Genomic DNA, 13910 nt, shown 5'->3' on the forward strand with positions numbered 1-13910 from the left:
TGAAACAATATTCTGCAAATCCTATAAGTGGTGGCTGATATATCAGAAGTAACACATTACTGCACCACACGGATGATGGTCCTGTTGTCACACAAGCAAATGACCAGCATGCTTTGTACTCCTCTGGTCTAATTTGCATTTCCTCGAGGAGGTTATAGCATGGTGTCTGAACAAGTTAGAGAGGCTAGAATTAAGTCATGGTAACACCCTTCTACAGTGAATGTGTCTTATGCTGGGGAAAAAAATGAAAGCAGCAGGTGGTGAAAGGTCACGTTGGATAAGCTGCAATGGATGGGCCACACAGAAGAGTCTCAGTGGGCCCTGTGGTGCCATGCTTGGGCTTTAGGCAGTGAGGCAGATCTGACTTAGGTTGCCCTTGTGAGTACCAAGTTCTGAAACTGCTATTGTTTTGATGAAAAGAGCCCCGTGGATTGTTTTTGATCTGCATATTAACAAAGAAGAGAAAGACAGCCAGGTTATTTCTTAGAAAGAACAAGAAAGAAATTTTCCCTTGGAAATGTGCAAGATCCATCTGTGCCAGAAACACACACACACACACACACACCCTTTCATCCACTCTGTAGTTTGCTTTCTTTTATTCCTTAGTATACATGAATATGTGAAAACACACAACACTCAGACATGCAGCCTGATCGAGTGATAATCTCTTATAATGTGCTTCTATTTAAAGCAACAAACAGATGGAGGGTTTATGAGCAAGGCTGGTAAAAGTAAAAGCAAATGATTGCAATAGTTGTACTTTTAATAGGATTCCCCCACAATCTAAAACATTATTCCCCATGGAACAAATTGTTCTATAAAATTCTGTTACTTAGGAGAGATACCCACCATGACATTGCTGAGGCAACAGAAAACCCCAGAATGACTGTGATTGTGGGGGTCTCTCCACTCAGACCAGTGTCCCGGGGGAAGGAAGATGGAGCTGTCAGGCACCATGATCCCCAAAGAACAAGCCCAGTGGAATAGGGTAAAAGGAAGAAAGAAAAAAAAAGTGCAGAGTGGGTATGAAATATGTCTGAGCTTTGATTGAATTTATTACCTTAATTTTCTACTTTGAAAAACAAGGTTTGGGAAATTCCTTCAGATTTAAGATAAACATGCAACACGGCTTCCTCCCCTTCCTGATGCAGACCAAAGTCGAGCACAGCAGATCTTGCTTAACAAACAGTGGAATTGTAAACAACCCAACACTAATTCATTATCATTATCCCTGCTTACGAGAAACAAAACTCAACTATAATTCTATCAATAAGATGAATATACCACAGTGATGGCCTTTATGTAAATTATAATTAAAGCTAATCTTAATTAAAGTTATTACACCATTCTGGAAGAAAATAAACAACCCAAAGAGAGGGAAACAATGTGGTCAATAACTCACTCCAAAAATATTTCTTTTTTTTTGCCTCCAAAAGCTCACATGGAGGGAGACATTCCTGCACATGATACAAATGGTTCTGACATTAAGAAAAGTAAACAAGTAAGAAAAATAAAGATGGAAAAATTCTGTGGTCAGTTCACAAGTGCTTTTTTATTGTTTGAGGCAGGGTTAAAGCCTTTTATAAAGACAAGGATATATGTGCCGCTAGATTGGATATGACATCAGACTAGTCTAGCTGCCCTTGCACAGAGCTCTGCTGCCCATAATATGCCATGGATGAAGCCCGTGCTGATGCTTCTAAACAAAGAACCAGGGTGGGACCTAATGCAGCTAATTTAAAGCATTATCCCAAAGCTGTTTTGTAGATCAAACAGAGAGAAGGTACTCAGCTCTGGTTATTAATGGATTGGAGAGATGAAGGCAAACATTCAATAATCTCTAATTATTAATGGTCTCAAGGATTTTAATGTTAACTGGTCTGAACAGCTGATTAATGGAGGTTGTGTAATCTACAAGCGGGACTCCTGCCAGCCTCAATACATGTCATTCCAGGGCTGTGTTGACTCAGTAGGCCAGAGGCTATGTAAACGGAGTCGAGTCGAGAAAGGAAGTTCTTCTGGGGCAGCTGGGGGATTCTGAGTCCCCAAAGACTTTCACAATAGCAACTCTCTAGTAACCCACTTGGTATCTGTAACTTTGGTTCTCCTCCAGACTTTGTTGTCCTAGGACCATGGACACCTTGTCTAAATGCAAGAGGCAAAAATAAGTGTTAAACCAGCCTTTCACACATTTTTGAGGGTGATTTGACTTGTGAACCAGGAAGTTCAAAGAAAGGCTAGTCACCCGAGTAGCGTGATCATGGGTATTTTCTTTGTGACATTAATGCTAGAACATAGCCAAGGATGCACAAAGACGTAGCAACATCTCAAAAGCTATGCATCTAAATTCTGAGAGGTCCAGAGAAAAACATGACATTCAAAAGGTCTACACTGTCTATAAAAGCTGTCGGGTCTGGTGGGTATTTTCTACAGTCTTCATTTTGATTTTCAACCCCCTGACCCATCACATGCCTTCATCACCTCACTACTTTTAAATGGCACTCAAAGGAGCAAGCCAGCCCATGCACAATGAGGGCCGTAGGCACAGTGAAGAAGGGCGTGGTTAAAAAGAGTCCCTGGTGCAACCAAGGGTGTTGGGAAGGATGCCTCACCCTACATCCTATTCAGGAGAGAAGATTTGAAAATGAATGAAGTAAGATAAAGGCCATGTTTTTGTAGTCCGAGGTTTAGGAAAAGCTATTTGATGTAGGGATTGTAACTACCAGAATCTAGCTGTCAATGTATGACCTGGCTGAGAAGTTATCCCTCTGTTCTCCAAAAAACTGCAAATGGAAATGCATGATGCTAAAGGTTGGGGAGCAGTGAGGGAGGAGGGACCTGTACCTATGCAGAACATAAAGGCTAAGATTTAAGGGGGAAAAGGGAGAGCATCCTCCCCCTAACTGTGACAATCCCACTAAAAATAAACCCACAGCACAGTGATGTCAGAGGGGTCTTGACTCAGTAGGCAAGCTGAAGACAGTCTCTCTCACTAGATGGCAGTCACTGAGCATGCTCAGGGAGGCCCCAGGTGTGACCTCTGCTCCCCTGTGAGCAGTGGAGGGACCAGGCAATCTATCATGGTGTTCATGCTGTCAACCCTGGTGCTTCGCCGCTGCTGTCTGTCACCCTGGTGGATGAGACCTGCTTAAGGGCAATCATGTCAATCTCTCTGTGACCACTCAGTCTAAGGCAGAAGGATGATCTTGACAGGCCTGGCAAAGTCAGCACAAGGTACCAAGAGCTGAAGTCACAGCCTTCCCGCAGAGATGCAACGTGGGCCATTGTTTTCTCTTTAGCTCTTTCTTTATTTTTGCTTTCCCTTTTTATTTTCATGAAATAGGCTAAGGCATACAGAACTTGGCTTCAGAGCTGGTCATCTCGGATAAACCTGTTGCCCTCTGAATTTTTCCCGTAGTAAACATAGCGACACTTCCCCAGGACTCCTGTAAATAAAAAGAAACACATCATTACAGGTGGCGCAGTTATGATGGCAGGGAGGCATAGGTGCTGAAACCCAGGCATGCAATACAATTGCGGCTCCTAGCAGTGGCAGAAATGGAAGAAGCCCCAGAAGGAAAAGACTATCTTTTTGTCCTCAGAGTTGGCATTCAAACAAAATGTCACTACTAAGCATAGGTTATGGGAAAAAGCATGTTTTCTGCATGATTTCCACACTTTAGGGACTTTGCTAATTTGGCAAATTACTCCCTAAAATACATAGCACAACACTCTCTTCTCTCCATGTTCCCTCCCTAGGTTTCCAAAGAGTGAAAAATTAAGTGTTTAAAGATGGACCTGGAGCCAGGTGTGGTGGCACCTGCCTATAATCCCAGCAGCTCAGGAGGCTGAGGCAGGAGGATCACAAGTTCAAAGCCAGCTTCAGCAAAAGCGAGGTGCTAAGCGACTAAGTGAGATCCTGTCTCTAAATAAAATATAAAATACGGCTGGGGATGTGTCTCAGTGGTTGAGTGTCCCTGAGTTCAATCCCCAGTACCCCCACAATAAAAAAAAAGAGCAGGTCCAAGAAGAAGAGATAGAACAATTTTCTCAGAAGGTGATTTCTTTGAAGTACTTCAAGCACATCCTAGATGATAAGGGAGCGAGAAGTGGTATTGACAAAATACCACATAGAAAGCGACAAGACCTCTTGACATCATCCCCTTCTCACAGGCATCAGGAACTCTATTCTAGGGTAGAATGCATTCAGTTTTCATCTTCAGTTTTACTGTATGTCGTTTGTGGCTTCATGTAAAGCTTTCCTCTCATTCAAGTAGACTGCAGGAGACTTAACTATGAAGAATACCCTTAGAATAGGGTGAAATTTTTTAACCAACTCACTATTAATTCTAAATACCTGCAAGAAATCACCTGCCATAGTTATTGTGAAAACTTTAAAGGGTTATTAAGGAAAAATAATCAGCATTTCCAAGCAAATATTTATAACTTCATTTTGCTTTTTGTTTTTTGAAATGGGCTCTCACCATGTTGCCCAGGCTGGTCTTGAAATCACGAACTCAAGTGATGCTCCAGCCTCAGTGTCCTGTGTGCTGGCACTATAAGTGAGTGCCACCCCACTTAGCTTTCATTTTGTTTCTTGTTGCTTTTTTCCTTCCAGTTTTAGATAAACTAAAACTTCAATTGCACATGGTTCTTTTAGTTCTAATGGGACTTAAATCTTGAGTGTCCAAAGTGCACATAGCTAAGAAAAAATAGCCCATAAAACATTAATTCATGAGCCACAAAATCTGCCTGTGAAAATAGCTACCTAGAAGAGCATAGTTTATTTCCATCCATGTGATAGTGTGAATTCAACTAACACCATGCTTTGTTAATTTAGGGGAAATTAGCACTTGAAATTAGCCAGGTTCTTCACATTAGAAGTTTTAAGTAGTAAATGTTTTTGAAAGTGAGAAATGCTTCTCTACTACAGAACTTTAAAGTTTGTTCTTAAATAGGGATTAAAATGACTCTTAAGGACAGGGCAGATGCTCCCTGTTTTGATGGCTTGGGGTAAATTGCTGGGGTCTGGGGATCTCTGAGTTGGAAGAGGGACAGACTGGCATTGTCTCATGCTGGCTGCCATTGTGTCCTGCCATGTTCCCATGAGCAACTTTACTGTGGCTCACTCTTCCCACTTGGCCATACTTTCTCTCTTGAGCCTCCAACCCCCAATGTCTGCTTCAGTACTGGTCTGGAACCTAGAAATACTGAGCTGGGGATGAACTCTCACTTGAGACCCTTCTTGGGGCCTAAAATATTCTTTTAGTGGTTGGAACTGAGTTGTTTTCCTTTATTGTGCTGAATTATGTAGCACCAAGGGTTGTGCTAATATTGTTGGGGATCTCAGTGGTCTGTGAGCCGGGCTGGGCCAGTCTGGCATCTCATACAGGCCTGGGTAGGAGTGCTATAGATAAATGGGACCATTCCTGGGAGATTGCCTTAAACATGACTGATTCAAATGAACCCTCAATGGAAAGATGGGGCCTAAAGATGAGAAGTTCTTTCTCCAGCACCAAGACAGCATGGATTTTAATAAAAAGAAATGGATAGGGCTGTCAGATAACATAAAGATCATCATCCTCATCTTGAGCAAAACATGAAAGGCAGACACACACATGCTGCCCACCACGGGCATGCTCTCCAGTAAAGACTCCAGTGCAGCCAGGGATGCGATTTCTTTTCTCTGCCCTCTCTCCACGGAGAGCTTCCACTCTGGATCTCGCCTAGATGCAACAGATGGAAACAGTTCTCCTGGAACGGGGTCCACAATGTGTTCTGAGACACATTCCCAGAACTTCTTTCTGGTTGGCATTGATGAAAGTCCTTTTTAAGGCCTGCCCTGTTTCTTTGGGCCTGGAAGCAAGAATGTTTATAGACATCTTGGTGAGAGAGGGCTGTTTGATGAATGCAGGAGACTGCAGCTAGGTGTCAGCACTTGGGAAATGAGGCAAGGACATGAGGTATTAATATTGTCAATGATCTCTTGACGGGAAAACAGATACCGCACTCACTGTCAGATTTAAATAGACATCAAGTGCATTAATGACAAAAGGGCAGACTTCAAACAAAGGGGCTGTGTGGTGGGGAGCCGAGTTAGTCTCTGTGCCGGCAATAACCTGATCTGAAAAGACACTGTCAGGACGAGAGACAGGCCCAGGATTGTGTGCGGTGACAGAAAACAGAGATACTGACAGAGATACCAGCGCCATAGAATGCCAGGGATACTCTCACACTGTCTGCCGTTCTAACACAAGCTGACATCACTCCCTATCACTTGGGGTCTTCTCCGCCTGCTCCTGAAGACATGATGTTTCTCCCCAAACATCATTCCAAAGCTTGCTGTGGCTGTGAAGTTCCTGGCAGCCCTGGTCTGTTGGAGCAGTGGGGTCACGGGGCCTAAGGATAACCTGAGTCAGTCTAAATCTGGGCTTTGCAGGAGGCACACGCTTGTTCTCACTGATATCTCTGCTACTTGAGGTGATCAGAGAGGGCCAATGTGTGAGGAGCTGTCACCTTGAATAAAATCCTTCAAGAGAAGGCACTCGGTCCCTGGGCTGCTCCAGGAAGGCGGGGATGGCGTGGCAGCCAAAAATGAAACCCAGCTGCTGGTGCTCACCAGAGGAGAAAGGTGCTCCAGCTAGTGACAGTTAAATTTGGTTGAAATTTTTGCACTGGAGCCATCTACCATGATTGAAATTATGCAAGCTGTTGCCTCTCTTGAGTTTCCTACCCCAGCTCACAGTGGGGATGTGATTACCCCCAAAATGCAACTTTTGTACTCAAAAATAAATAAAAAATATTAACAAGGGGGAGGCAAACAACAGCCTAGCACAGTCCCATGTGTGGCCACAGGACTTTCATTTATCATGAAGGTTTTTTTTTTTTTTCCCTGAAATAATAGGCTGTGCTCATAAATTAAGTGAGGTGACTTTATGGGTTGCTCTCTTCTGGCTGTCCCCCCAGCCCTCCTTCTCCACCATGGCAACTGCCAGACGCTGTGAAAATTACAGAGGGAACCGTCTGCCTGCAAAGAGCATTTTCTCAGGGAGGTGTTCTGAGGCTGAAATTTGGGAACCCGCTGGTTGTGACCCAGTAGGCCACGGTTTCTGTGCACATCTGCAATGGATTCACTTGTTTGTATCTTCTCAAACTATAACATCTTAGAACTGGAGGGGGAACAACACATTTAACAGCATATGTAGTGTTTTTAATTAAAATATCTGGCTTTGGCCATAATAAGTGGAGCGGGCCTGCCATGCATCAGGCCAACACGCAGATGTCTGCGCAGGGTTTCTTTTCAGGGGCCCTGAAAAATGACAGTGCGCCATCCCCGGGGGAATCCTCTCCTGCCAAATGAGACTCCTAATTTTTCTTAAGTAGCCAGCTTTCCCATCACCATAAGCTCTTAAAGCTATAATTATGAAAAAAATGTATTGGGAAGAATATGTTTTAAAGAGGCCTTTTATCTTTTCAATGTTCCCCCCCTCTGGAACGGATGTTCTAATTATGCGAGTTGAGTTACGACCTTGGGGCTGCCTAAGGGGGTGGGAATGAGCCCCTTTTCTTGGATGCAAGGCTGTGACCATTCCAGAGACTTGGCTGGGGGAAACCTGAGTGTCCGGGGAAGAGTTCTTGCACCCACCCCTGAATCTGAATCTGGCACAGCCTCCAGGACACACCAACCACCTGGACAGCCTCACACTTCCACCCTAAGAGGTGGTGGAGGAAAAGTGGTATTTCAATCCAGCCCTGTTCTTCATGGTCTTTTGACTGGGCACACCTCGGATACCCTCACTATACCCTCACTGGACTGGTATCTCCACATGTAAAATGGGGACAAAGAAACTCTTGAAGGTCTGTTTTAGTTCTGAAATAGACGATTAGCTTTTTGAAATGTTCCCCTTAGGGACACAAGGACGGTAGGTGCAATACTGCCCCATAAAGGAGGCAGATCCCATGGTCTGTGGATCCACAATTTGATTTGGACTGAGTTCTTGAAACCCATCAAATACACAGAACCATATCATAGCCCAGTCATCTGGGGGCGGGGGGGGGGGGGGGGGGCGCGGGAGGACTTCAAAATCTCCAAGAAAAAAGGTTTTCACCAACTTCCTGACAACCTGTTTGACATACAGCTGAAGGGTTGTCCCACATCCTGCTATCTCTGTCACCAGACCAAGTCTCACAACATCATGGTCAATGGAAGGAAAGCTTACCTGGCAGAGCCAGTGACCTTCTGTCCACATTTCAGTGGTGGGGGTGGTGAAGAATGTGCACATACAAATATAAAGACATTTGATGACTGAGTGGAAGTTGGACAAATAATTCATATTTGCTAACTAGGGGAATTAAGTATCAATTTTATCATTACTTTTAGTTTGGGTAATCATCATTTTAAATGCCGTTATCATTATCATTTGTATGCATAGTTGTGATAATGACAAACAGATCTTGATTTGATTGTGATCACCAGGAGCTTACAATTAGATGACCCCGTATGTGATGGGTCAGGGACAGAGAGCTCTTCTGAGAGCTCTCTAATCTGTAGGAGGGAATGAAGGAACTAGGACCCCTACTGAAAGTAACACCAGTGTTGTGAAAAGGTTGGTGGGTCTAGTGACAGAGAAGGAAAGGGCATCAGTGTTCCCCTTCTGGTCCATTGTAGAAGGCTCTAGAATAACATTTCCATGGATACTATCCATAAACATGTCATGCCCACAATATTCTTCCTCCACCATTCTAACACCCGCTGCCTAAAACAGTGTTCGTCACAATGGAGGTGCACACTAAGTTTCTGTTGAATCAATCAATCAATACCATTAAGATGATTAGGTAAAATTTAAACAGAATCCACCCAGGAATTTCCATTGTTGAATACTCACACTTTAAACCTCTGATATGACTTCAGATGTTTAAGTGTTTGCCTTATTATTAAAGAAGGGAACAGAGTAGCAGAAGGCAGTAGCCTCAACTCCTAAATATTAGCGTTATTTGTGTGCTGAATGATTTTCTCCCACAAAAACAAACTAACAGCAGAGTCTGGTGGAAAGAAAGAAGCACGCTGTCCGTTATCATCTGCCTTACGAGCTATTAATATCACACACTGGGAAGGGACATTTCCCCAGAAAGAACATGCCTCTGCCACTGTAACTTGCAGGCTGTGAGTAAACTAGAAACTGGAAGGGAATAAACACCCGTGTTTTATGATCTTGAGAAGGGACCAGAGCAAACCCCAAGGTCAGGCGTGCGGTGTGTTATCAGCTCTGCAGTGGATCCTGTGCAGGATTTAGAGGAGCCTGCAGAATTACAGGCCCCTAGCACAAGGTCCTCCTTCAGTGTAAGCTACTTAAATACTAATGCAAAATGAAAAGAAGACAGACTTTATTGTTCTTGAGGGAAAGGGTTGCTTGGAAGCAGTTTTTGTGAAAGGAGGACAAAGCCCTAACTATAGACCAAGTATATTGGTCCTCCACCTGTATATCCAGCTGAGCAGCTCAGGTTAGAGATGAAGTGGGTGGTCCTCCTGACCCAGGGGATGGTAGAGAAAGCAAAGCAATGCTATTTCCTGCCCCAAGTGGCCAAGCGTGACTTCAGGTAAGGGTCATGTAGGTTTAACATCTGTATCTTTCGTGGAAAGGGGGTGCCACAGTTGCCATAATGCTTGGTAGCTCTAAAAATATCTCTTAAGGTTCTTGCTATCTGCAGCATGAATGGGGCCAAGGGTATCATACTCTGCCCTTGCTCAGTACCACAGTCATACTGCAGCCATGATTCTGGCTTCTCCACAAGAGGCATGAGGGGTTTTCCTGCAATTCTATGGATACCTTTGACCCAGGGATGCTTTCCTTTTGGGTTTATAAATATAAGCATGCAAACTAGACTGATCATCTTTCTTTGAGAGAGCATTAATTATTTACAGAAAACTCCATTTTGTCCATTTAACTCCTTAATTTTTAAATGCAAACTTAAATCATGTCTATTTTTAACATTTTAATTTCTATTTTCAGTAGGATCAATTCTCTTCCATGTAACTTTTTTCATTTAAAGTTAAATTCCGGGGCCAGGGTTGTGGCTCAGTGGTAGAGCACTTGCCTTGCAGTGTGAGGCACTGGGTTCGATCCCCGGCACCACATAAAAATAAAAAATAAATAAATAAAATAAAGGTATTGTGTCCATCTACAACTTTAAAATCTTTTTAAATTTTTTTTTTTTTTTTTTTTTTTTTTTTTTTGCCAAATACTGACTTTTACCCATATCTTTTCAGTCTCTTTTTGCGTCATTTTTTAGCGTCCCATTTCCTCGAGTAAAATTGTGACGGGAAGGCTGCAGTCTTCTGTCAAAGTTTAGTCAACACATTTTATTGTGTGTAGTTTGAGTTCATTTCTGTTTTATTTTGTTTTCATTATTTCTCCCAAGGCTAATTCCCCTGCATGAATTTGTGTGGGTTTCCATATACTAAGATATAAATCTTGAATCACTGTTTTTATTCATAATAAATTGTATTATGTTCGGATTTAGTTGCTGTCAGTTTTCCTTCAGGCTGATTACTTGTACCAGCGATGTGCCTCATAAATTAAAGGGTAGTTTTTATTCATTTCTTAGCAGAAAGGTGAGGATTTGGGGAGCATGGCAGGAACTATGATGCTGGTTACTTTCTATCAGCACCAGGCGAAAAAAAAGAAAAAAAATCACTCCCCAAACTAACAAAAGTGAAATCCCCCATATTATAGGTCACCTTTTTCAAGGATTCAAATGCATCTATTTCCTGAAAGAAAACTGACCCCCCCCCCAAAAAAAGCCACAAAACTGATCCTATTGAGAAGGCGGCACTGGTGCCCATGCAGAGGCCCTCCAGTGAGACCTGACAGGAGGCTGAGCTGTCCTTAGAGAGCAGATTACACAGGGTCTCATCAAAGGAAGAAAAGGAGGGAAAAGGTGACCAGGCAGCAGAGAAAGGACCTTGGCCAGCTCTGTCCTGAAGGTGATGGGCAGGCAGAGCAAAAACTCTCACCTCCCAGACTGGAGATGCTGGTTGAATGGTGGCAAGAGTGGGCAGACAAGCTGACGTGTGACAATCAGAGCCTGTGAAAAATACACTCTGGGTTCCCAGGACAGCTGAAAACAGCCTTGTCATTTCAGAAGAAGAAAAGTAGGTGAGAAAGGAAGGAAAAGATAAAAAGGTGCAGAGTAAATCTCTCCTCATGTAATCTGTTCATGGAAAATGGAAATGCTGATCCAAGTCCAAGGAATCCATACAAAATTGAGTGGATCTTCAGTAATTAGGTCTCTCTGTCCCACCTTGAGCCCCTGGTCCCATGGCCAGGTCACAGATGCCATGGTCCTACCCAGACTTGACCAGGCCATGCAAGTTGCTCTGTATCAGAGAAACATCAGGCTGAAGATTAAGTTATCAGGCAGCAGCTGTTTCCATTATGTGAATCCTGGAAAGGACACAGTCAACATGCTTTGGCTCAGATGTCAATGTTTCTTAATTTCCTTTTTGTGTATATATATAAAGGAGGTAGTTAGAGGTAAGCAGAAACTGAGAAAAGAACCTCAGACCCAGGTGGGCTCACCGGATCCCTGTTTCCAATGTCACTAATACGATTGACCTCTAAATGCTGGACATGTTGTATTTCAATCAAATAAGGACATATAAATATGAGATCAAACAAATATGTAAATATTTCCTTGCTCTGAAAACTCTTCCCCTCCCCTCAAAAACAAATTGGTAAACCTTAGCCATTTAAGTTTTGCTTTTTATTCTCAGGTTACATTTTTTGCCCCAGGTTAAAAAAAAAAATGGACCCAGAAAAGCCCTCTACTCTTGACATCCTAAACAGTGATTTACTTACACTGTGCTATAAGGATATTACGTGCTATATTTCCTAGTAAGCAGATGCACAGAGTGCTAAATTTTCCTTTGAAAGTATTTCTTTAACTGTATTGGAAAATTCTCAAGCTGGGATGGTATTTAAATATCTTCATTTTAACAAAGCCCTGCATTTACAGAGGAGGAAAATGGGGCTCCAATAGCTTCCTTAAATTGATAACACCAGGTACCCATATGACTCTACCTTCCTAGTGCAGAAATCTCTCTCAATTATAAAACACTGCCTTTAGGACAGGAATAGAAATTTTGGTTTTACAGTTTATTTTACAAGTGTATTATTTATTTGTTCAATTATGTTTACAGGAACTAGAGGTCTCCTGAGAACTTCAAAGATCACCAACATGACTTAGGCTCATTCTTACTACTTTCTCATGAAGAAAAGTAAACTGCAAAGCCAGTTTGGAGTGAGTACCCTCTCCCCCATGTCTGTATTCTGAGTAGGGCTTAATGGATTTGAGATGGGCTGGATTCCAAAGTGCATGCTGAGATGGGATGCAAATCAGTTAAGATTCATGAAGTACCGTGCAGTGCGGCCCAGTGATGGATGTGCCATAAACCAGGCTGTCATTCAAAATGGACAGTGGTCAAGTGGGATGACTTCACATTTCTTTTTCAATTTTTTTAACTGAGGAACTTGAAACCTTTCAGACAGACGAGAGGAAAAAAAAAAATCCATCCGTCAACTATTTCCACCATTATCACATTCATCTTTGCCACTTCATCTGAAGTCAAAAGCAGTGCCACTAGAGGGCAGCATGAATTTAGGAAAAAAACAGTCGCTTTCCTTACAGGATGGCAACTATTCAGGGAGGGCCATTAAAGCCACCCTCTGCTTTGGGGCACCAATTTTAGGTTCTGTAACTATCAGTGGTGTCATGTTTACTCAATCTGGGCTGAAGGCTTTCTGAGAATGAGACTACCAGATACCTTCCCACAATACACACTTTTGGATTCCTTTTTCTTCAATTTTAGGGGGGGCTGATTTTCTTTACCATCAATAGCCCTAATTAATCTTCCAAGCTCAAGGGTTGGGAATTTTTGCATATCACCTACATAAATTCAAAAAAGTAGGCCAACTAGTAAAGAAAATTTCTTTCCATTTCTTAGGGGGAAAAAAAAAAGGTCATTTTTACCACGGGAGTCTGAAAAGGAAAAAGTCATATGCCTGGGGTTGCCATCATTTGATAATCAAGAAAGGAAAATAAAATTTCAATCAATACACACAAATCACAGATACCTCCCTGTTTAAAACCCACCCAAACATTTTCTTTGCTCTCAGTATACCTGGTCCAGCTTTGTCAGAAAAGATAGAAGATCCTCATAAACATAACGTGACCTACAGTTTGAGCTTCCTTTAGTCCCCCTAGCATTCTCTGGTTCATGGATCAAGTGACTAGTTTCATGCCTGGAACAACAAATGACCAACTCCCTTTAAGAGAAAAAGGATCTCTGTGGCTCCCGAAGATTTTAAACTTATTATTTAAAACAGTGAAAAATGTGTGGCATCCTAAAAGAGAACTTCATAGGATGTAAATAAATGACTTTATTCAATCAGGGAAAGGGGACAAAAACTGGAGTTAGTGGATTTTTCTGGGCAGGGGAACCCAGAGCTGAGTCCAGGTGTGAGTGTTTGGAGTGATCATGGAGCTCTCAGGCTTTCTTCCCGTATATTCCCCCAACATAGTAGTCACATGATCTCTGATGGACTCGCCACTTGGGGAAACTGGGATGTAGTTAATTACTTAAATTATCTCATTAATTCATGGTTAACTAGAAACCTTTTTTTTTTGAGGTTTGATCTAAAGTCAGTCAATTTCATTGTCTTACTGGGTATACACACTGAGGATGAGACAGTTAAGACCTTTAGCTGGAAGACTGTGGATTGATCATTTCTCAGGGCCCTAGGATCTTCTGCTTATATGAACTTCAAAAGGGTGGAGACAACAGCCTTTTGCGCCCCCTTCCCAATCATGGAACCTGAATCATAGTTACCAGTATGTTGGTGTTTTGTTTA

At 42.5% G+C, this 13910-nt stretch overlaps 1 protein-coding gene across 1 annotated transcript in view; it reads right to left on the bottom strand.

Annotated features, from left to right (window-relative positions):
* Positions 1–1525: 1525 nt before the first annotated feature.
* Positions 1526–13910, bottom strand: part of Lrmda (leucine rich melanocyte differentiation associated) — a 996458-nt gene continuing 984073 nt past the window's right edge. The window contains exon 7 of the mRNA XM_071611142.1: positions 1526–3446. Within this exon, the coding sequence (XP_071467243.1) occupies positions 3367–3446 (80 nt within the window). The 3' untranslated portion in view covers positions 1526–3366. The remainder of the gene's footprint in view (positions 3447–13910) is intronic.

This window comes from Marmota flaviventris, chromosome 4 (genome assembly GCF_047511675.1).
Source record: "Marmota flaviventris isolate mMarFla1 chromosome 4, mMarFla1.hap1, whole genome shotgun sequence".
NCBI classification, from domain to species: Eukaryota; Metazoa; Chordata; class Mammalia; order Rodentia; family Sciuridae; genus Marmota; species Marmota flaviventris.